A 25634-nucleotide genomic window follows, 5' to 3' on the forward strand; every position below is an offset into this window, starting at 1 on the left:
TTTATGCTTTGAATTCAGCACATTACTAATAGCAGCTGAACTAAAGTGCTAGAACCATTTGTTGAATTCCCATTAGAAAAAAATTGCGAAACAGGTGGTCCTTGACTTAAAACCATTTAACAACTGTTCAAAAGTAAAATGGTGCTGGAAAAAAGTGACTTGTGACAGTCCTCACATTTAAAATTACTGCAGTGTCCCTATGGTCACCTGATCAAAATTTGGGCATTTGTCAACCAATATATATATTGGTATATACACACACACATACACAAAGGTTGCAGTGACCCAGTCACATGATTGCTATTTGAATCTTCCCAGGGACCCCTGACAAAGTCAATGGAGGAAGCTGGATTCACTTAATGATCTTGGTAAAAAAAAATGTCAAAAAAAGTGATTCAATGACTGCATCGCTTAGCAAGGGAGGCACAATGCTGTTGTGCCCTAAGTTGAAGACTACCTATTACTCCGATTTCAGAAAGGCTGCACTTATGGCCCTGGCTGAATTTGGGTAGATCAGAGACATACATTTGGAAGTATGTTTTTACCATCTTAATTTTCCAAAACATTTCTACTTGATGTTAATGTTGCAAAAAATAATTTTGCTTTTGTGTTTTACTGATTGGTAGACAGGAAAAGAAAAAAAATATTTGTTACCTATCTGAACGTTGATCATTTCTGATTCCTTCACGGACAATCATGGCATCAGACTTTATCTTTGAGATACTATTGGTATGTTTTATCTTGATTACACTTATTTTAACTACAAGTCTTTTAAAAAAGGGGGGGGGGGGCTTTTAAAAAAGTATTATATTCAGAATGCAGGCAGGCAGAAAAAGCCCATCCATTTCAAGTCCTATCACAGATCATAATTAGTCCAAATGCAAATACTGCGCCCCCCCCCCCCCCAACTAAATTTGCCTGGTTCTGAATTCACTTTGGCATATATATGAAAAGATTCAACATGACACATTGGCAGATTTTACATATTGAACTTTATGTACAAAATTCAATTTCAAATAAACATTTAATGTAAAAACAAAAGGTTCATTAAACAATTGTCTTTATCTACTGTACCATTCAAATGTTCATCCAGTTTACATGATTTCTTCAAAGTCTCATTAAGAGTACATATAGAAAATCCATCTTTATTATAAATAGAAACAAAGGGATTCTCAGCTTTTATTATAAATGGACATGACATACAAAGTTTACTTGACAGAAGTAATTTGATTACTATTTTTGGGGGTCATCAACTTTTTGTGCAAAGAATGCTAGCCTCCTTTTAAGCATTGAGAGCGCGACTGCTTAAGTGACATAAGCAATAACTCTACATCTATGTCTCTCCTAAAATATTTCTTTACATATGTGCACAGCTTTAGCAAATTAAAGCCCAAGAGAAATGCTTGCCGGCTATTCAAAGGTGTAATTAGAGTTTGCTACAACTCAGAGCAGACAAAAGACATCTAATGAAAACTGTAGTCTCCCTCTTTGCTATTGACACAAATCTGTGACTAAGAACTTAATACTGGATGACAAATCACATCCACACCATTAGTTAAATAGTCTCACAGTTAAACACACCTTTAGGGACCAAAGTCAGTATTTACAGTTTTTATAAAGTTTTGAAAATCTCCATTAGGAAGCTTCTTCCCCACCCATTCCAAAGCCAAAATTCAAAACAGGGAACTGCCTCCTTACGATGATGGAATGAAATAAAAACAAATGTAAATTGTATTTACATAACTGATCCTTTATAAATAAGGAATATGAAAAATGAACTATTTAAGAATTTTTTTAAAAAAAATGAGGTGATGTCACTCAACCACAGTGCTTGCTGGAACAAACCCTTGGTGCTGATACTGTACCAGTAGTGAAGCTACTTTCCATTGGAAAAAAAGAAAATCTGTAAACATATGCTTTAATGTGTTAAGAGCAGTGCAAGACTGCACCAGACTTTTAGTTAGCATCTGTATTGAATGCAATACATCACAGAATACTTGCAAAAGAAGTGCAACACATTTTCTGGACCAATTTTACAGTGTATTTTCCCCCTTAAAAGTAGCATCTAAAAGTCCCAGGTTAACTGTGCTTTGATTCTGCAGTCTGTATACATGCAAATATAGGCAGAAATGCCCACCATCACCTGAAGGTGTTAAAGCAGCATATCGTCATCTTCATCCACCCTAAACAGTCTGATCTCATATACCAGATGATATCAACAAATTCTTTTAGGCTACTGGCACAATTAATATAGTATATCCCTGTGTTTGCAATAGATAAAGCAATTTTCCCCCTAAATGGACATTATAGAAGTGCAATATTACACTTGAATGTTTAAAAATGTATTTAAAAACTGCAGTCTTCTAATTTGATAGAATAAAAACAAAGGATCAAATTTAAATGATACATTATTTTCTACAAAAAGGAAACAGAATTTTTAAGTACAAATTATAAACTGTTCCAATCTCTTCTCATTTTTAACTCCGTGGTAGGAAAGTCAACCATTACTGATGCAAAAATCTTTATATAAAAACTGGTTTACATATACTTAAGTTATGTAAATTCAGTACATCTCATAATTAAAATTTCCAAAAATTGTATTGCTCTTCATGCTCAAACTTTGAGTATTGTCATTACATCACTAGAACTGATATACATGTTGCACTTGCGTAATTATTTCAATAGGAACCATATCAACACTATCTGTGATGAAATCCTTTGTTTCCAGCAGTGCCTGTTAAAAATCTGTGTATCTTATTAAATTCCTTATAGAGTTCATGCATCTTAGAATATCACTTCATTTTTTTTGTCGGCTGGTCTTTTCAGATCTTCTGTTTTCTATTCTGTTTTGTCATACAAGATGTATTATCTATTTCTGAAGACCGTTCCCTAGAATTAGCATCGCTATAGCCATTAGTTGCACCCGTCTGTTCTTCTGTAAATTCCTCAGATGATGTGGCTGTAATGGACTCTCCTTTTTCTAATTTCTGTTGCATTTCTCGGAGCTTAGTAACGGCTTTGTCTATTGACATAATGCTTATAAGATTAAAGTCGTGCATGCTGACTAGATGAAGCATAAAATTCCGACACAAGTTCTTCTTAATAATTTTGTGTCCATAATTTTCTACAAACAGCATACAGGCATGATTCATTTGATTGTCAGCAATAAATCTGTTAACATTAAAACATAAAACAAATTATTACTATTTAGTTGGGCTCACAGTCACTGCTGAAAAAACAAAATTTGGATTGATTGCTCGGAATTCTCAAAAGATGCAAGTTTTAAAAGAATCTTGCTTAGAAATACCATTCTTGCCCATATTGCCACAATTTCCAACTTTTTAAAATTTTAAAAATTCTCAGTAAGGACAGCAAAATATTTAATATTTTTTAAAATTTGAATTGAAAATCTGAATAATTTTCAGCCATATTTCTGTTGTTCTTGCCCATTTTAGATTAAAAATAGAACACATACCCATGTTTCATAACATGTAGATTCCATAATTTCATGACTTCTTTTTCTCCTTCATTAACATCAGAAAACTCTTCAATTTGCTGCAGTGAGACAACCGTTGGACGTTAGTTAAAGCAAAGGAAATAATAATTATAAGGATGCCATAACACTTGGTTGGATGGGCAATACTGGGGTCTAAGTACTAAGAACTCTAGCATCTCTGGAAACAAATACATCAGAAAGTTATAGAATGTAATATCTAATTAAAAATACCCTTTTCCTCATGCTAAATTGATTTTATGGGGAAACCTAACTTTAAAAATTGGGGGAAAAGATGTAATATAGAAAAAATTGGATGGAAGTGTAGATATTTTGACTCTGGACCAACTGACAGATGATAAAGATGAATTTTTAAAATATGCTGTGTTAAAAGATAAATAGCATCTATCAGATGTGATCCAATAGCAATATTTACAGTTACAACATTTTTAACACTATAATAAAATAAAATAAAATATACTACTGGTATTGGTTTTATAGGTATTTGTTATCAATAAATCAGTGAGATATGCAGATGCTAAGAAACAAGTGGAATAAATAATTATTGGGTTCCTATATTGCCTAGACAAACGAAGGAGTGTCTTAACTTCTATAGCAAGTGTGTCAGTGGACCTCAAATTATGATTTAAGCCAGCAGCCTTTTGGGATTCAAGGACCAGTTCCGTGGAGAGGTTTTTCTGTGGACTGGAGACCGATTTCATGTGCTGCCTGCATCCCACGAATGGGGTTAACTTGTTTACATGGACAAGTTTACATTTTTCTGGCATGCTGTAGACTGGTGCTAGTCTACAGACTGGGTGTTGGGGACCCGACTCATGCAACAAAAAATATTTAGAATTTATTGGACTCCCATTTATGTTTGTACAAAAAAGAATGGTTTAAGGCAGTATTTGGTTGGAGATGTAATAAAAATGTTTCTTTAAAACACATGCTTTTACAATGTCCTACACATAACAGGTTTTGGGAGAAAATAGTGGACTACATAAACATGACCAATGCGACAAAAGCTAAAAATTTCAAAGGATAACATTCTCTTGAAATATACACCTATATATTTGGACAATTGGACAATATAAATGGATATAAACTGGACAATATAAATGGATTCTCTGGGCACTTGCTATGGCAAAAAACCCTGATATTGCAACATTGGAAAAATAAATGTATGACCTCATTTTGTGTCGAATACCTGATTATATTTGCCATCTATGAGCCTCTAGTTGTAAAATATGGAAATCTTATGACCAACATCCGATCTAAATGTGAAAGGTTTTCTTCCCTACATTATATTTTTCATTCCATAGTAATTAAATTAATATAGAAGAAACATTTCAAAATCTGACTGACAATAATAATTTCCTGTTCTGTACATAATCCAGCTTCTTGCTATTTACACCAGCAATTGTACCACTTCCACCTACTAATAATATTAGCAGATTAAGAGAAGGTATCACAGTCTGCTGTGATACAGTCAAAGTTACCGTTATAGTTTTCTCCCGTAGCCATTCGGGATCTTTTTCATCTTCACTATCAACTTCCATTTCTTGTGGGCGTAGAGGTAGACAAGTATCACTGTGAAAGTATAATCGATTATGGCCACTGCTATATGTTCTTTGCTGTTCTACTTCTCCATCTTCAGATTCAAGAAATTCCGACATGCTGGCTTTTGTACGCTTTGGTCTAAAAAATGAAGTGTTAATGTTTTCCAACAGGTATTTAAACATTTGAACAGCACTGCAACCCTACAAAGACCACTTGAGGACTGAAGCCTAGAAACCTACCGGTAGTTGTTTCCTGGCAGCAATATATCCAGATTATCAATTATTCTTGTAAACTTCATTTAAAAACACCAAAATATCAAAACTGTAAGCTCTCATAATATCACAGTTACTTTCTCTAATGTGACGAGAGCATCACAGATGTGATTTTTACTCGTATACATCTGCAGACGAACTCCATTTTCTACTGACCTGCATACAAGGATATGTGTTATTGGAGTTCGCTTGACTGGTCCGTTACGACTGAAGGCAAACCCAGGCTGACGATGAATATCCTGAGGGTTTCCTGCATAGGAGCCATCATAACACTCATTGATAGAAACATCTATCCTAGCACCTTTTGGATGATACTGCAATAAATAAAAGAATGAGTTTTCTAAATCTTGCTGCACAAAGATTCCAAACCAACTTTTAGCCACTATTTGTTTATTCTGAGTTACTGGGTACATTAAGAAGGATGACAGCGCTTAATGTAGATTTTTCACTGTTGTAGCTACTATTACTGAGTAGTATTGAATAAAAAGTATTAAATTTGTTCACTTACCTTCTGGGCTCCATCTAGAAATTTACAATGTAGCTTTCTATAATAGAATACTCTTCCACTAAGACACCACCAGTGGAAATAAAATATTAAACTCAAAGTGGTTTTACTAGAATACTTACCACATAATTGAAAATAAATCGGCTGTGACAAAGCTTGAGATGTTTAAGTAAGCTGTAAAGCTTGCGACAGTTCAATGTGCACCATGGGCAATGCAAGTCATCTCTAGCTTCAGTCTGTTGCCTTGTGTTGTTATTATAAAGAAACTAAAAAAAGAGATTATGTTACCATGAGTTTGTTTAGGAAAAAACCTACATTGCAATTCATTTTCTTTCTAGTATGCATTTTTTGAATCAATGAATATTTCTACTGAAAACCAAGAAGTGATAGCTAGCTCCTTCTTTAATAAAAAACAGGGGGAAATGATTAAAAAACCAGTTTTGCCTAGTGGTTAAAGCACCAAGCTTTAACTTTATACTTATAAAGTATTTATAAGTACTTTATAAGTATAGAGTCACTTATAAAGTAGCAAAGGTAGAATAAAACTCTAACAGACAGATAAAATAAAACAATGACCCATAACAAACAGAAATATTAGATAGTCAATACCTGATAAAATATTCTCAGTTTCTGGCGAGGCTCATTTGTAACATCTCTCTCTTTTCTTGTTTGTAGATCTGATGGCAAAGATTCCTTCACAGCTGAAATAGAACGTGAATAGTCAATGGCTATATAAATAGTCTTAATACAATGTATAAGACTGAAGTCTTTTGAAGGCCTTTTTTGCTACATATGCCAATTACAGCAATCAGTAACTGAGTGATTTAAAGTTTTATTTCACAAAGAGATGCTTTAACTAAGGCAACAAATATCAGCACCTGGGTGATTTTCTTTAGGCTACGAATCTAAGGAGGGTTCATCCTGATCAGTATTTTAGTGGCATGATTCCAGCTAGACTGTGAAGTAAAAAAAATCTGGAATACCTACAATGGAGGAATGGTTGGTGAATTTGATAGAATGATAGATGATAAGAGTTTGCAGAGATGGCAAAATTGACTTGTTTATTAGGGAAAAGTCTACATTTGATAATGATTGGAAACTCTATATGGACTTTTTGCTGAAAATGAACAAATAAAGATAAACTTGTGTGATTTCCGAATTTTATGGTTAGAAAGGGTATAATGTGGGAGGGAGTCATTACATAACCTTACAGAGAGGGATAACATAAATGTACTATATTTAAAACTGCTGTAAAGATCAGAAACCATTTCTTTATATTTTTCTTTTTAATTTATTTTCTATTTACTTATCACTTTTCTTTTAGTTTAATCTCAATATGACTCATGTAATATTTTAAATTTACTTGAAATAAAAGACAGTTTTAAAAATTACTCCGGCAAGCAAGCAGCACAACTTAACTAGTATTTCTGCTTCAAAGATTCACCTACCTATAGTTTGTGTAGGTTTAACAGAACTTGACTTATTTTCTTGAGGGAGACTCTCTGAATTCCGTGTTGAAAGGGGCTTAGCTATAGGAGTGGCAGGTTTATCATTTGTTTCTCCTGTCCATCGAAGCGTAAACTGAAGTGTTGGTCCCTGAGAAAATGTTTCAAATGGTGGAAGCCTCTGAAATAAAACAAAAAGAATATTTTTAAAGAAATTTCCAAAAGAGGGTTTCATAAGGTGAAATGGAACAAATCATCCATAAAAAATAATATTGAGAAAATATCATTGTTAAACTGTTGTTAAGAGCCAAATAACCTTCACCGCAATAGTGGGACGGTGGAATGGCTTGTGTACTGCAAAGACTTATAGTGAAAACATACCATACTTTACATCTAATTATATTCTCATGTAAAAATTTGTAAATTTTATTTCCCCTTTAACTGTTCAGTCTCAGCCATCGAGACATTTCAAATGTGATCCCAACACATCAGTAATGGTCAGTCATCTGAACAACAAGCCTGATGTAGGAAAATCCTCTAAAGAAGAAGTATATATTTCAAAATATTTCATTTGGAGCATTGCTGTATTACAGAACTAAACTGTTCTTTTCCCTATGAGTCACTTGCCCTATTAATAAAATTTCAAGTCATTAACATCAGGAGCTAAGGAATTCATCAACTTCATGGCACTAGTGGTTCTTACCTTCCCATCAAGTATTGTTTCCCATGTTGCTCTTTTCTTGCTGATGGGACATTCTTCCATTTCTTGCATGGCTACTTCATATTCTCCATCAAGAAGCTGCAACCTTCTATTGCAAGAAATATTATTCAATATTTAATTATGGTCACATAGCTTGATTTAATATTTATGAAGTTTATGGGTTTTCTTCATTATCTCTAAATTACCCAAGTTAATGTTGTCAAATAAATACAAATTTCTTAATGTGGAAAGGTAATAAACAATATAATTGGAACAAGAAAATGATAAGAAAAGTAAAATGTCAAAACATACATATTAGGGTAAAGGATTAAAGACTATTTCCAAAACTAAAATCTGTTAAAGGAATTCATAGATTATAATACATTATATTTTAATTCAACTGTTAATCATGTTTCTATGTTATTTGGAAGAAATATAATATACTGAAATGTTAGTTGGCCTATTGTTACTTTTCATATCCAAGTGTTTGGTCTTTTTCACACTGGCAGAATTCCTGTATCAGAAATATCATAATCATAATTTAAAGATTTAGTGCTAAAAATGTTAACTGTAGCTATATGCCCTTTGTCTGTGAAGGTGATTTATATAAAATAACCTATTTTAGAAGGAAAAAATGTTGATTCTTTAGTACACTGATCTCTGCTGTGTTAACTATGTATTCTGGACTGACTTATCACTTGACTTAATAAAAAGAGGCTGGATCCCAATAGTGTAGGATCCCAATTTTAAAATAGGATTGGGAAATAGGATCCCAATCCTATTTTAGGATTGGCAAATACAGATAGTCTTCAACTTATGACCACAACTGAGGTCAGGACAGTTGTTAAGTGAGTTTTGGCCCATTTTACAACCTTTTTGCCACAGTTGTTAAGCGAATCACTGCAGTTGTTAAGTGAACCATACAGTCATTAAGCGAATCTGGCTTGCCCCATTTACTTTGCCTTGTTGGAAGCAAAGTCAATGGGGAATTTTTTTCAGTACCGTTGTAACTTAGACCAGTCACTAAATGGTTGTAAGTTGATGACCATCTGTATATAATATTATTGCTTCTATTATCTCTTCTATCAAGCTTTGTCTGCTCTTTAAATTTGTTCCCAGATGGTTGACATACACATCCACCCACCCATGTTCAGCCTTTTCTTGCTTCTTCCCACCCTTATAACCGTAGATTTACTTCTCATGTTTGGTCCATTTGGATGAATTCCATTGTTTAAAAAACAGAAAAAATGTGGCATTTCAAAATATATTGTACAAATGCTTTGTGTGGTCCTAAAATAACACACACTGTTTAACATATTTTTCGCAGATATAACTACTTTTCAGTCTATTTAGTTGCCATAGCTACCATTGTTAATTGTGGTTAACAGAATTCTGGCAAAAAGATAACCCTTGAAGTCCAATAAAGGACCCTATTTTAAAGGTATTAAAATTAAATTTCATAGGGAACCCTCAGGCTAAAATAAAACCCAGATTTAAAAGCTAATAGAAACATGTGCCAGGGAAAAAACTCCTTTTTAAGAACACATTACCTATTTTTATCAAAAACAGTCATTTGTGCTACAAAAGTCTTTTCCCCATCTTCACGGTTGGAAGAATTTCGTTTTCTTCGAGCTGGAAGCTCTTCATTAACATCTGTAATTAAATACAGTTACTATATAAACATACATAATAACTAATATAATTCACTACTCGTGCAGTTGAGGTTTATTATTTGAGTTTGCTCAACAGCTGTTTACAGATAAATAGTAAAAATAGAAAGCAATTAAAAAAAACTAAAACCATAGCCCTTCTTTGGTATAGAAATCCTTTCTAGGCAGCAAAGTTTTAATACGAACAAGAAGATTTTATTAAAACAATTCACTGTTCTAAACTGCATGTGCTCTAGATAAAGAGTACTAAAGTACCATAAAAGTAAATTCAATTTGCATTCTGCTAACATAGGCTCTTTGGATGATGCTGATAGGAAATCCAACTTCAAAATATGTTAAAAGAGAATGGAACTTGTAAATTTGTAGTCTTGTTCAGGACTGATCTTTCTTTTATTCAAGGTGTATCATTTCTCAAATACTAGCCAGAGTACTTTCATTACTCCTGTTTCAAAATGTCTGACTTACATATGCTATATGTAATCATTTTCTAGGGCAAAACAGATTCTAGTCAATATGGAAACACCAAACTACTTAACTGATTTGTATTTATTATAGCAATATGTTAAACTTTCTCAAACTACCTGCAATAAAATGATTGCATCAAGAACTGAAAACCTTGCCCTCAGGAAGTGGATTATTCTCCATTTATGTCTTTTTCCAAGTTGCTGTTCTCTCCTGTTTAGATTTATAATACACAAGGCCAAGGCCAAAAAGCAAAGTTATGTAAGTATTAGGTTTTAAAAATATGTTAATATTCTATTGGACAGCTATAGCAATGAATTTAGGCTCCTTTGGAGAATAAAAGGTAGGAATAAATAGTGATGTGAGAATCTTTTACAATCCTTCCTGAAAAAGAAAACCTTACTCAAGGACACATGGGGCTGAGCCAAAACTGAACCTAGACAGATAAAAGGTATGCATGAAATCTTATGCAATGAATGCCTACACATTCAAGAACTGGCTATATCTTTTTTTTCAAGTGAAAACAAAATAGACTATATTCTTACCAATATTTTCATTTGTTTCACCATTTATCATCCCATTAAATTCTCTTCTTCCTGGACGAGTTACTCTGAATAATAATGAATAAGACTTCACCATGTGGCTGTTACTGGGTTCAAACTCATTGCTGGAAACAGCCAATGATGGAAAATTGCCTGGCTTTATTTGGTTGGTGTCTGGATTCAAAGGTACCTGCTTTTTCCCTGTAGGTACTTGTCTTATGGGACAGCTAACATCCTGCAAACAAAGATAAGATGATTTGCTGAACACAACAGAGCAAAACCCAAGGCTACCCATTTATTTATTTTACAAGATTTTATATATTGCCTCAATACATAATCTGAGTGGTACACAGCACCTCCAACTCACATTAAAACAAAGCAATAACTATATGGTGTTTTAGAACAACCCACTATGGGCCAAAGAAAGATGGTTTTTTAGGATCCTCCAAAAGGAAAGAAGGGTAGGGGATACTGGACAGTACCTCCAGTGGCAGCGAATTCCAGAGAGTGGAGGCTATTATAAAAAAGGCTTACATTTTCCTTCTCTTCTGTCTCTAAACGTTTGAACCAGACAGGAAGAATCTGTCTGGTTCAGAAATTTGGACAATATTTTTTGTCAGGTCAATTACAAAAATGAAAATATTTTTACAGACTCTAAAAATCATTATTTTTACATCACCTAATTTGAGCTAGCTCATGTTTGCAACTTTTCCAACAGATTCAGAAGATTAATATTAGAGATGCATTCCATCCAAAATACATTGTAATAGACAATCAAAGAAACAAGTTTTATATGGAAGCCTGGGGACTAGATATACATTATGTCAAACACCAATCAGCAATACAGCCCCATCTTTTACACTATCAGAAAATATATTTCCATTTTAGCTAAAAACAGACTCCTGCCATCTAGATTTTTTTTTTTTTTTTTGCATTCTGACCTTGAACTATATTAACATTTCTTGTTTCTAAGCAGAACAAGGACGAAATAACACACCGGCAGTGTATTCACAATATTCAAGATAAAAAGGAGAAAGAAAGAAGAAAAGAAACTGCTGATTTGTAAAACAGCACCTGAAGCTGAGCTATGATCCATTGACAGGTTTTGCATCATTTACAAAATATCAATGACCATAATAAAGTTATTAAGTTCGCACATTTTATAATTTAACTTTAACTAAAATTTTTAATAAAACATTTTCCTAACTTAATTATACCTTTCATTTTAAATCTAAAGTTGTAACGCTATGCCTGAAATTCTGCTACATAATAATCTTGCTGAAATTTTAATTAAGTTTAAAAAGTAGAATACCATGTTCTTTCAGATTAGTCAAAATGTTGTCTTTTTCACATTCCTTCCAAGCCCAAAGGTAGAGAATCTGGTGAAGATCATCACTTATTTGCTCATCAAGTCTCATCATTCTTCCAGTGTTAAAAATTAGGTGGCAGTTTTTAACAACCCTTTTCTAATGTGTCAAGGGGTCTAAAGAGCCACAAGGACTAACAAGGAGGTTTTGGCCTTTCTCTTGTTCTTGGTCTATTGTTCAAACAACTTTTTTTAAAATGTTAAATCATTGGCACATTTTAAGACTCATCATTCAGCTTGCAAAGCAAGCAATTTTTTTAAAAATTGTAAAAACTCTTAAGCTACATTTTAAAAAAAATCAACAAAGAGAAAAGGCTATCCATCGAAAATATTAAGCTCAAAGTTTTTAAATTAAGTCTTTATATTGTATATTAAACTCAAGAGTTTGAGGCAAAATGCTCTCTTTCCTTAGAATTCAAGTAAACAAACTGAAGAAAGTAAGACCTAATTAGAACTTACTATTTCATCTTCAGTAAAACATGAGAAAACCCAGTCTTTAAATGAGAGATGCGAATAAAAAAACAGTGAAAGAGAAACTTGACAAAGCAAACAAATGGCTTATTTGGATAATTTACAGCTTCTCATAAGAAACAGCCTAGTGTTAATAACACACTCTTCCTTTACCAACTATAACTTTTGCACACATCTTTTCTATTTTTTCTGTTATTTTAACATTTGTTTTCTAGTACTTACTTTTCGTTTTTTGTGGCAAACTTTTACGAGCAATACTTCCAGAGTTACAGAACTTTGTTCATTTTCTGAATTTTGCAATGGCTTATCTAGACAGTCAATATAGAAAGAGAAAGATTTAAAATCCTGAAAACATTAATTGCATGGCCAAGATATATTTACAATAAGATATTTTGCTGGATGCCTTAGAAATGCCCACTCATCCCTAATAGAAGGCTCTCATGTCAGTAGGAATTGCCTAGTGTAACTGCCATTTTTTTGCAGAGGAATTTCTCAAGACACATTGTTAAAAAAATGCAGAATTAGGCAGAAAAGCAGTTGTCTAGTGATCTCCATTGGCATACATTCTATATTTAAGCTTGACAAAAAAGCATATTATTTTTAACCGCCTTAGTTGCAAAGCCAGACCTTTCTCAAATTCAAAAACGTCCATTTATTACCCGTAAATAGAGCTGCAGTTGTTTTCCATCACTCAGAAATGATATAAAAATGTATATTTTAAAATAGTGAAACAAAGTCCAATGAAATCTACAATATTCACCAACTAAATACAATTGAAATACAAAGGCCCAGGAGCTTTGGATTTAGGGGAATACCCAAAGCACACAACATTCTTCTTGAAGCTCAATTTCAATCCTGGGTACAAGTAGGCCTTAATTTAACATAATAGGGCCCCAAATTCTCATTGCTAAACAAGATAGTAAATGAGTTGTGCCGCATTTTATAACCTTTTTTGCCATAGTTGTTAAATGAATCACTTTAGTTGTTAAGCAACTCATGTGTTTGTTAAGTGAATTTCGCTTCCCTCCCTTGACTTTGTCGGAAGCCAGCTGGGAAGGTTACAAATGGTGATCACACGACTCCAGATGCTGCAACTGTCATAAATACATGCCAGTTGTCAAGCGCATGAATTTTGATCATGTGACCATGGGGATGTTGCAATAGTTGTAAGTGTAAAAATAGGTCATAAGTCACCTTTCACAGTGCCGTTGTAACTCCAAATGGTCACTAAATGGATGGTTGTAAGACGAAGACTATAACAAATGTTTAGTACTCCACACTAATATATAGAAATAAAATAATTAAGATTGCCATTAACCTTCAAGCTTTAAAGCCAATTAATTTGTCTGACAGACTAGATATAACCCATATTTTGCAGAACACAATAGTGTTGTATTAGTAAATTTTTAAAAGTATTTTTTATTGTCTTAGTTTTATTCCCCCATTCTATAACAAATGACATTTGTCAATTGAGAGAAAAGCACCACAAGGGGAAAAGAGAAAAACTACTTACCATTTTTATGGAAGAAACCGGTAAAGGTGAGATGTAGATGAGCAGACAGGCTAAATTAAGAAAATAAAAATTTACTGATTTGAAGATGTGACATTTTTAAAGTCTTTATTTAAATAGTTTATGCAAACAATTTTTTTTTACATTTTATCCATTAAAACACCGCATTTATAAATAACACATGCACCACTATACAATTACTTATATGAAACACAACAAGTGTTGTAAGTAATAATTTCAGCTCCTTTGCTAATATAACACATATATTATTCACTGGGCATTTCAAGTAGTTGACATTAGATGTACAGATAGTTCTGAATGAGATTGCACTTTTCCTCTAGAATCTAGTTTTAATTACTGTTTCAGGTATGCTTGGTTAGCTGCAGTTGGCACTTCCTTACATTACACAAACTGACCTAGCATTAATTCCCTAATTGCCTGGCTTAATATTGTATTCTATATTAGAATGCTTAAATTAAGAATTTCTCATGCTTGAAAGTGTACTTTACTAATTATGACTTATATTTACTTCATATGTGCCAAAAGTATTCTGGGTCCAATTCAAAGTGCTTGTTTTAATATTTAAAGGCCTCTACCAGACAAGACAAAACCTGGAAGATTCACTCACCACACTGGCAATATAATAATAGGATGGGGATGACTGGAGTTACAATGCAATATATCTGAAGTCATTAGTTGAGCAGGCTGCTCCAAAAAATTTAAGCCAAAATTTCTGAACCTCTTGTTCCCTTCATTATCTGCCTAAATCGTTTAGATTTTGAATAGTCAATTTGAAGGAACAATGTCATAAATTAATTTTGTTAAAATATTTATAAACAATTCTAGTTATGTGAATTACCACTGAAGATATCCCACAATGTTTTAAAATTCAGTTTTGTAAAGGCCATACAATAGTAAAGTTGCTGAATAAGGAGACAGAATCAACAGTATCCTAGTCAAAACATTAGCTTCAACAGCCTGCTGAAATCAAATGACCCTTAACAAGTACAAAACCACCGGAGGGGAGTCAACTTCAAGGCATTCCATGAGATGGTACACCTTGTAAAAACAGGTGACGAGTTGAGCAGTAATTAGATGAAAGTTATATGGTGGAAGTAATCTTACCCTAGCATTAAAATGACTATGCTGTATACTAATAAGAATGTACTGCAAATAAATTTTAATAATGCAGAGTTTTAAATTTTGCTGGTAATTATATTATTTATTAAGTTTGCTTTGATTTCTTTCTAAAAGAGGTATGCTATAACACTTCCTAGATATGAAGTATTGAAAGTCTTGTTTACTGAATTAGGATAAACTGGGAGAAAAGCATTGTCAGCATTTACTACACAATGATTAGTTTTTCTTTCTTTACATTACTCATCAAAGCTTGAGCCTTTCACATGTACTATAACACCAATGTTGGTGATCTCAAGATAAACCACTGTCAAGAACCATTTTAACAAATCTGATAAATATCTTGTTCAATGAAATTTAATCACTGGCATCTAAAATTTACAAATTTAACATCTTAGTAGTTTAATATTTTAAAGTATGTTTACACTTTAAAACATATAACTATCTGTAATTTTCTATGAAGGAAAATTAACATCAGTTCCTAAAAGCAAATAAACTCATCAAGAAAAGCCATTAGGATCATAAGTTATTTAAGAAATTCTTCACTTGAAAGATTTTATTTTACATTATTATGTGTAGGTTATGAGCCTATGTCACCCAAGAAAACTGAACTGGCAGCGGATTCATGGAAATTGGAAAATAAAATTGAGTATTTCATTAGAAAAGCAATTTACAGCCCTAAGAAAAGATGTATTTGGCTTGAGAAATTAAAGACAAGTCTATGTTTGTACCTCTGCATACAATGGAGTATCTTTTTGTCTTAGAATTCAAAACTCTACTGCTGAGCTTCAATGTAATCTAATCTGCATATAAGCAAAGTTTGAAAACATATTCTGTGCATAAAAGTAGTGATCATTCCCACATTTTTTGTACTCCATAAAAAGCAATGATTTAAGCATTCTTGGGAAAGAAATTTCCCAGAATAGAAGCAATTTTCATCATTATTATAGTTTTGAACATCCCTGATAGCCTAATCTTCATTTGCCATATTTTTTCATTACATAAAAAAATGATAAGTTCTTTTGAATTAAATTCACATTTCTAAAAACAATTCAATAAAAGCTAATAAAAATGTATACAACAGGTTGTGTTTCTTTCACAATCACTTCTTCAGTAACCATTTTGCTGCAAAGTAAATGGGGAAGCCGGCAGGAAGTCAGAGGCTGCAGTTACATGAGGTCCTTGCTTAACAATGGCAAATGGGGCTGCTAGAATTGCCCTAGCTAAGCAGCACAGTCAAATAATTTTTTTGACTTATGACAATATTGCTGAATAACAGACTTTCCAATCCCATTAGCATCATTAAGCAAGAACTACCTTTATCTGTTTTTTCCCCCTAAAAAAGCTGATACCCAAGTTAAAAAATGTATGAAGACATTATTGAAGGAAATAAAATTCCTTAAAACAGCAAACTTCATAGCAGTGTATACCTATCAATCTCAATCACAAAAATATATTGCCTTCCTAAAAAAATAATTCATGCTTTGCCAAAAACCCAAAGAGAAGTCAGACCAATTTCTGAAAAATAAATAGGCTACTCAATAGACTCCTTCTCCAGTTCCAATAAACTGAATTTCTAATTATATAAGAGCTTTTCAAATACTATATTATTTCAGCAGATCACATCCAAAACCTTTTTGAAATATGGAAGTCCAAAACTATGTCAATGTACTGAGGGTAATAAAGTAGCACTTTGAACTGGCCCCAGGTCAGCTAATATAACTATTTCAGTACGATGTAATATGCTGCTGAACATTTTATCTGCAATGTCACAATATTTTTGAACATTTAAAGGCAGCCAAAGAGTACATAGCAGACATGCAGGTGTGATGTAATTGAGACTTGTTATTATCATTCACAGGTTTGTCTTTTTTGAGGAACAGATACAAAAAGTGTGAGATAAGTTAAACAAAAGTGACTATAGCTATAATTGTTATCACCTGGGCATCTATGGACAATATTAGTTTTAGCAGGAGAGTTCCATTTCCTTGAAAGGTATGATTAAAATACACATTTTTAGAAAAACAATGTAGCCTCCATAAATAGGTCTAATAATCAAGAGTAGACACAGTCGATTTACTTTTTGATTTAGCAGCCTTCTCACAAATTAACTCACAATTTAAGGATAACGCAGAAAGAATAGTAATAGTTGGAATTAAAGTTTAAGTGAGTTTGGGGCGTTACATTAAGTTTAACAATCAGCCTACATAAAAAGAAAACCGATTTGCCACAAAACCATATGCTAGCCAATGTATGGTCAATTTCAGAAAACTTTCTAGTATTTTGGCCTATTTATTGGCTCCAGTAACTTTTCCATAAGGTGTTGTAGCAATTGATCTGCAGCAAAAAAATGGAGAAGTGCATCCTCATTTGCAATATAACATACGTAACACTGATCCCAATCCATACTGCAGTGCAGAGTAAATGGAAATTGGACTACATAATGGAAATCAATGAAATTTCAAAAAAATAAATAAGTGGATCCAGCCTATAACTACCCAAAAATAAATGTCTACAGAAGTCTCCTTCTGCAGATGCAATGTTATATAACATTTAATGTTAACTGGGACAATACACTATCAAAGTACAAAACACATCTCTTTAACAGAATTAATTTATGAATATTTCATTATGGGAGAAGCCGATGCAAATTATCTTCATCTACATCACATTTCACTTCCATTTCTGCATAAATTTTATTGATACATTATTTAATCTATCATGTATTCATCGCAGTTGAAACATTGCTACTGAAACACATTGGTTGATAAAACAAATGTTACCTTTGCAAGTCGTGTTCTCCCTTTGTTTTCTCTACTTTCGTCAGCATTCCGTCTACTCTGAAAGTTTTCCTGCAATAAAAGTTGGCTTTTGAAATTGCACTGATTTCCATTATGTAGTACAATTTTGTTGCATAAAAAAATTCTTCCAAAAAACCACTATCCTTCAGGAACCAAGTCTCGGGCATTTTTTCCCCAAAATCATACTGAATTTATGAGGAGCATCCCAGCAATTCCTGTTATTTTAGATTTTTTATATATTATTTGTTGAATGCAATTAAAATATCACTACGAGAACAAAACATTTACAAGGTTTTAATCCAAAGTTAGAGAGATCTCTGAACATAGCTAAAGCTACAACTGAAATTCAATTTTGCATTGATGCCTTTACATCATTTTACATCATTAAGTTACCTACCAATCCCCCCATTTTGGATATATCCAACAGCCCCCCCCCCTTTTTTTGAAGTAGCTATGAATAACTGCAGATAACTATATTTCCTTAAGTAAGCAATGTCATCCATTAATTTTAGCATTAATTACTACAGGAAAAACTTGGAAACCATGCTACATTATTTGGGAGACTGATGCCAATGGCGAGTCACCAAAAACTGAAAAACATTGGCTCATCTAAAAAACAAAGAACCAAATAGAAAGCAACGCTGTAACTTCCTTTCAGGTTTTACTATTTCTATTATCTTTGTTCTATAAATGATATAATCAAGCTGAATTTGAAAACCGATAAAAAGAAATATTTGAGTTTGAAAACACTCACACAAGACAATACTGAAAAGGAGTAGAAAATGCTTCAAACAGCCTCCTTATATTCAGGAAATCCCCAGCAACAAAGCGGCAATATTTTACATCTTTATCAGAATGGATGACATTAAATCAAGGATTTTTCACCCTTCTAAAATATTTTTCATTATCATGCACAGGATATTAAAAAAAACTAATATATCATACTGTGGCCACTGTTTTGAGAGGCAGTTGTGAAAAATTATTTGCCCCTTAAAGGTTTATATAGCTTTGCTGCTGAACGTTATCAGAGTTTCACATAGAGCCACTATTACATTATTGCTTAAATCTTTTTTAAAATACTTATATATTACTTGATATTTATAAAATTATATCTGAGCTTACTGGCATTTTTTAAACACTTGGGAAATTTTAGCCTTTCTTAGTCACTGTCTTTTTATGCTATAGATCTGTAAACTGCTTCTTGGTTGCTAGTTCTGAATATGTTTCATGAAGAGAGATGATAGGTCATTATTATCTAAGAAAATGGAGAATAGGCTTTATTGTTGAAAAACAGCAACTGCCTTTTCATGATATAATGCCCTCACAACACAGCTTGCAATTCTTTTAACACACATAAAAATAGAAACCATAGATTACAAAACGAAGAGAAAAGCCAAGTAAGATTAATCATCCTTCTTCTCTTCTGGCTCATGGAGGTCAATCTACCTTACTTTGTCTTGAGGAATTTGAATGACACATGTCAGAAGTTGCTGAAGAATTCATCGCTACAATTATTTGTACAGGATAGTTAAACCTGGCTTTATGTTCTGGGTAGAAAGAGTTTGATTTAGAAACGCTAGAATTAAGTAGTGGTTCCTTTGACAATCCCTTCAAGCAACTATCCTGCATAGTGTGAAAACTAGCAATAGTCTTGCCTCTGAACTGCAGAAATCCTCTGAGAAATTTACTCAAGAACATGATTAATTTTTGGGAATCTTAGCATGGGAAGAGCTTTCAGCTTTCTATAGCATGTAGAAACAATCCTCTCTATCAGTAGCCAAACTTAGCTACCAAGCTTAGTTACTACCTTAGTTAAGCTTTGTATAATAAACCGGTGGGAGACTGCCTGAATCAGACTACTGACAAATTATGATTTCCGATCAGTGTCCTGATCAAGGTCTAGGAATTACCGTGTTTTCCCGAAAATAAGACCTTGTCTTATATTTTTTTGAACCCTGAAATAAGTGCTTGGCCTTATTGCCATATGCTCAAAAGCCCGATTGAGTTTATTATCAGGGGATGTTTTATTTTGGGGGAAACAGAGTAGTTTTACTCTGATCACATTCTAGCTATTTAAAGGCTGCTTACAGCCTAGCCAAAAGGAAAATAAATTGGATAGAGGATTCTCAGTGTCTAGTTCATTAGTACAATTGTTCACATCCACTTTGATCAATAGCACACATTTTACAGCTGGTCTTGAGTAACACTAACGTTTTGTTTTTTCCTCTACATCTAAACATTTAAAAAGATGAAAGATTTATATTATCTGAAGAGAACCCAGAGTAAACTTGTACAATCTAACAATGAGTGTACAGTTTTGTGGCAGAATATCACATATACTTCTTTTTGCATACTGGATTATAAAACCACTCAAATTAAATTACAGTGGAAAATTGTATTTGAGAATGATTGATATTCTGATAGCATTAAAACTGTTGGAAACATCTTTCGAAAACATCTTACTCAATTTTGTTCATATCAAAAATGGTATGACTTGGAAAAACACCATACCTGCTATTATCTGGGTCCAAGGTAGATGTAGAATGTATTACTTTGCAACAGATGTAGTATCTTTTTAAAGGTAGGCTTTGACATATGTGATGCAATTTGGCCTCCCATACTGTTAATAACTAAGAACAAATTCCTGGATGAGATAATTCTAACAGCTAGATCAGGTACCACAATTATTTGAATACCTGAATATATTTCATATACCATTCTTTGATCCCAGCACAATAGTGGAAGGCAAAACTAATGCTTGGGAATAACTGAAAATAAATTAAGGTATATTTTACATAAGGTAGAATTTTGGTCAAGGAATCTGGAAATAATTTATTCTGCATGTGAATATATTTCAGCTAAACATTTATAGCCTGGAAATGGGCTCTAGATCAAGCACTTGGGAAAAAGCAGAGGTAAGGATTCTTTCACATATATAATGGTAAGCGAGCTATGGTACAAGTCATACAGTCACCTGACATATTTTGATCATGATCAGGTTAGGTCACTATAATAGGCTATTGTGCAATCACAATAGTTCCAAAAACTAGAATGGTACGTTCCAGCAGAAGCCAAGAGATCATCTCTTTTTCATCTGTTATACAGTATTGCCAATTTTTAGGTTGAAAGGTGCTGACTTAAATCCTAAAATGTAGAACCAAAAAGCACTGAAATCTTATCAAAACCCATTCTATGAGTCAAGGCCTTCCATTTCTCTGCTATTTAAGGTAAGTTGAATTGATTTTCTAACCACAGTGTTCACATTTATAATACTTCCCTTATAGGAATATATAGGGATAGTTCATTTCCAATTTGTCATTTCTAAAGGAAGCTTTATTTCAGTGAGGGACTTCTAATTTTATTTTGGTAAGAACTACCTTGTATTAATTCATTAATTAGGAAGTAACATCTTACACTTACTTGACAGAATAAAAATAATTTACAGGATAAAAATCATTTATGAATATTTTATTTTAAAAGAATATAGCTAGTTAAACTAATCATTTTCAATACAGATGTTTATTGCATTATTTTGTGTTATATCTCCCATAACTATTTAAAAACACTTGAAAAGTATGTCAAAAAATAGCTTTCAAAAATTCAGCAGGGTACCCATGGTATCGATTTTTCTGATTTATGAAACAAGACATTTTATTGGGACTTATGGACAATGAATTAGAAAAGACTTAAGGTAGACCGATTTTATCTATGATAACTGCAGCAAGATAATCATATGAAGAACAATGGAAAAATAATGAAATCCTCAAAGTAGAGAAAGACATTGTGAAAATGTCAGAATTCACAGAAATGGCAAAGCTGATTTGTTTGATCAGAGGGAAAAAACTTTTTTGAAAGACTGGAAACCTTGTATGAACTTTTTGCTGAAAGAAGAAGAAATGAAATGATGATTCATGGATTTGAAGATTAAAGTGGACTTGGATAAAATGAAGAGCTGAAGAGATTTGTATATCATCTAAAAGTGGGGAAAGACAATATTGTAACTATCTTTTGAAAAGAAGATTTATAGTTGTTTATATAAAGAAGTTTATATATTCCTCTATTTATTTTCCTTCTTTTGTTCCTGCACTTCTTTTTCTGTTTTCATTGTCTTTTATTCTGTTAAAAATAATTTAATAAAAAATTATTAAATTTATAATAGCTTCACTATCTAGCATCTTTGCTTTGATCGCTTGTAAGACAAATAATTACTTAAAAATATATTTTAAACCAGAGTAGAGACCCTTGGATTGAAATAATTTATGATTCTCCCTAACAAATACTTTCAGAGAATACCACACAATAGAAGAAGTATATTAATCATGATGCACTTTTGAAGCAGAGTGAAATAATTGTGTTACAGCAGTACAAGCTGGATAATACTTTATATATATCAACACTCATTAATCACGTTCTTAAAAATACCTTCAAAACTTTCAAGAGTGATTATTATATTAATCTATACATCACATATGACACAAATCCAAAACAAAAAAAATTAAATTATGGCTCAATAAAATAAATGGACTCAATCTCAATATTGGGAAAAATATTCCAAAATATTAGTCTCCAAGTATGAAAACAAAGATTCAGAAAAAAAAAATTAAAGTCACATATTTTCCTTCGATTACAGTCCAACAGCAGTAGTCACTAACAACGTTTCAGTTACACTGAATATTAGAAATTAATCCAAAAAATAGCTCAGAATTAATCAGTTAAAACTTCGTGTACTACCTTGCACCTGCAGCCATTAAGTCATGCTCAAATGTGTCTACATAATTTTGTCCAGTCACAAGTGTGAAAGTCTTAATTTTGAATTGCCAGAAAGTTTTAATCACTGACACCTGTCTATTACATGTTTGAAGAATTCACTGTAGCTTTTTCCCTACTAAATATAGATCCCTATGATGAACATAGATCCCAATCTTCATCATTGCCTAACATGTTACCTTATTTATTTAAATGGAACTGCATCATTAATCCCATGTGTTACAAAATATCTATAGCTTCTTACTAATACCATACTGCAAAGAATCTAAAGAAAATTAAACCCACTAAAATACATTAAACCCACTAAAAATAGTTAGAAATGCTTACTTTAAAATAGCCAGATAAACTTTATGTTTAAAAATCAGACACAATAAAACAGAAAACTACTGTTATAAATATGCAAAAAATAATTAATGCACATCATTTTTGTTATTCAGCAAGCACTTTGAATTACCTGTCTTGATTACTGGAATTGTATTAATTTATAAATAAATCACTGAGACAAAATTCCCAAAACTATCACATAAAATATGGCACATCAAACAAGCAATAAATGTCAAATTTCCTCTGGATAAATGCCTGTATCAAGTCCATCTCATTATGAAGATCAGAAACATTTTAGTTTCAGCTTCAATGACAGTTATTGACAAGACACATACTATTTTGTGACTTTTTGGAAAACAAAGCCTTTGTTTTAATTACTGCTTAAGTTACCTTTTAATATTTGTTCGGGAGTTTCTGTGAGACATATAAGTGAGAGTTCTATGCAAGAATATTGGCTGCAACAGAAAACGGAAAAAAAAATCAATTCAATGCTGATATGAGAGAATCTACAAAGTTAGACAAAGATGAATAGTTACTCACTGCTATAAGATTGCGGGTACGTAGAAATCTATATATTTGTGTTGGTTCTGTGAGGAAAAAAATAAAATATTCTTTACTCAAAGCTGCTAATCTGAGACTTCACTAGCTTTTGTATAAGCACTACAAAGTCATACATAAAACATTCTCACTCATATCAAACCTGTGTTCAGATATACTTCAAATATGAGATGAATAAGTGTTTTCAAATGGTAACCCAATAAATATCAATATCACATTGTTGCAGAGATCACAGAAAGTCTGTGGAGATTCTCAATCATCCAGTGTCATGGTTGTCCCAAAGGTGTTTTTTTTTTCCCCCAAGAGGCAACTGGATTTCCTTGGTTTTTTTTTTTAAAGTTTCACTTCTCATCCAAGAAGTTTCTTCAATTCTAAGTTCTCGGATGAGAAGTGAAATATTAAAAAAAAAAAAAAAAATCCCACCAAGAAAGTCCAGTTGCCTTTTGAACAGGTCACAGAAAGGTACCACAGTTGGTAACTATCCTACTGTACAGCAGACAATCAGGGACCTTAACATACACTAGTAACATTTATATGGAAATAAGAGCGTACACCATCTTGTGTATTGGAACCTGTGGTACAACAGCTAGAGGAGCCAAGTAATGAGCATAAGGAAGAAAACAAAGATTCTGACAACAATCTTAAATATTTTAAACTTTTCAAAACCTAAGCTGGGTTTATAGATCACATTATGCATAGCAGCCTGGCAGCCTAGTTTGCACAAATCACCTAATATATTATTTACAAACCAATCAAAACTGTTAATTGTTCTATTAAATAGTTGGAATTGTTTAGATCTAAAAACTAGTCAACTAAAAAAACCAATCTTCCCATATTTTGGCTACTATATGTCAGTGTTATAAGGTATCATACACTGGATACTCACCCATCTATTTAACATGCTACAATACTCTTTTAACAAGTTACTCTTTTTTTGTTTAGCTCAGGAGTGTGGATCAACCTCTGCAATCCACTTCTCATGCACCGGACTATAACCTTAATTATAACACCTTACAAACGAACGGTTAAGGCTGCATTTAGTACATTAAATCGCTTTACTGTACAAAAAACACCTATATTTCTATTTCTTAAGGAATTCCCGAGGGTAGGAAGACGATACTGGAAACAACACCAAGTATCGCCCATACAACACCCCCCCCCCTCTGCTCCATCCCTCTGAGAGAGAAAGAGGGGGACCCCAAGCGCAACTCTACACCGCGGTGCGGAATCCCACGGCTCCCGAAAGGCTCCCGGAGTGGGCGTGCTTGCGTGCCGCTGGCTCATTAACGAAAATGATTAGCAAGGCACGAGTTTCCCCTCAAGAGTCCTCCCGGACTGACAAACCAGACACAGAAGCCGCAGCAGCTTTTTCCTCCAGCAACCACCTCCCGCCCAAAGGTCCGCGGAGAGTCTCCAAACATCCAGGTCGCCGTTGTCCTCCAAGGTGCTTCTCCAAAAGGCAAGAAAGTCCAGTTTGCCTCTTTTGGAAAAGCACCTCGGGGGACTCCCGCCCGATTGGTCGCGGGGGAGCCAAACGCCGTGGCTGCCATCAAGCTCGCCTTGCCCCCGCTCCTGCGGCGCGACTTGGGGCGGCGGGGGTAGGGGAGAAAGCGGCGGTTGCCGTGGTCCTTCATTCCCTCCCACCCACCCGTCCCCCACCAGAGCCCACGCTCACTCTCGAAGGCCTGAAGGAAGAGCTCGTGGTCAGCCTGGATCTGCTCCATCTTCGGTTTTTTCACCGGGGGCAGGGCCGCCGCCGAACCGGCCGCCGCGGAAGATGCCGACGAACCCCCGCCGCCGCCGGAATAACTGCCGCCGCCGCCTCCTCCACCGCCGCCTCCTCCTCCTCCAACAGCACCGCCGGATTTGCCGCCCGGCGCTGCGGCTGAGGTGAAGCCGCCGAAGCTCCCGCCGGCGCCTCCGCCCGTGGCGGTGGCAGCAGCGGCGGCGCCTCCCCCTCCGCTTGGAGCACCTGAGCTGGGCCCCGCGTTGCCCCCGCCGCCGCCGCCGCCTCCTCCTCCTCCGCCGCCGTGCTTTTGAGGAGCCAT

At 33.9% G+C, this 25634-nt stretch overlaps 2 protein-coding genes across 3 annotated transcripts in view; one reads left to right on the plus strand and one right to left on the minus strand.

Moving 5' to 3' along the window:
• The window catches only part of CRLF3 (cytokine receptor like factor 3), a 38003-nt gene extending 30983 nt beyond the window's left edge, over positions 1-7020 (plus strand). The window contains exon 8 of the mRNA XM_070937785.1: positions 6509-7020. Within this exon, the coding sequence (XP_070793886.1) occupies positions 6509-6543 (35 nt within the window). The 3' untranslated portion in view covers positions 6544-7020. The remainder of the gene's footprint in view (positions 1-6508) is intronic.
• On the minus strand, positions 974-25634 carry SUZ12 (SUZ12 polycomb repressive complex 2 subunit). 2 transcript variants are annotated; one of them, XM_070937782.1, is made up of 16 exons: positions 25262-25634; positions 23569-23615; positions 23419-23483; positions 17920-17988; positions 14003-14052; positions 12712-12797; positions 10656-10887; positions 9529-9631; positions 7982-8087; positions 7282-7459; positions 6443-6534; positions 5956-6099; positions 5485-5642; positions 4996-5194; positions 3476-3555; positions 974-3171 (listed from the first exon to the last, which is right to left on the minus strand). In XM_070937782.1, exons 1-16 carry the CDS (start codon positions 25632-25634, stop codon positions 2823-2825), a joined length of 2331 nt encoding a protein of 776 aa, XP_070793883.1. In that variant the 3' UTR covers positions 974-2822. The 2 variants fall into 2 exon arrangements, with proteins under 2 accessions (XP_070793883.1, XP_070793884.1); XM_070937783.1 differs by lacking the exon at positions 17920-17988.

The sequence above is a fragment of the Pituophis catenifer genome, unplaced genomic scaffold (assembly GCF_029215685.1).
Source record: "Pituophis catenifer annectens isolate HBS135680 unplaced genomic scaffold, rPitCat1.0.hap2 SCAF_2, whole genome shotgun sequence".
In the NCBI taxonomy this organism is placed as follows: Eukaryota; Metazoa; Chordata; class Lepidosauria; order Squamata; family Colubridae; genus Pituophis; species Pituophis catenifer.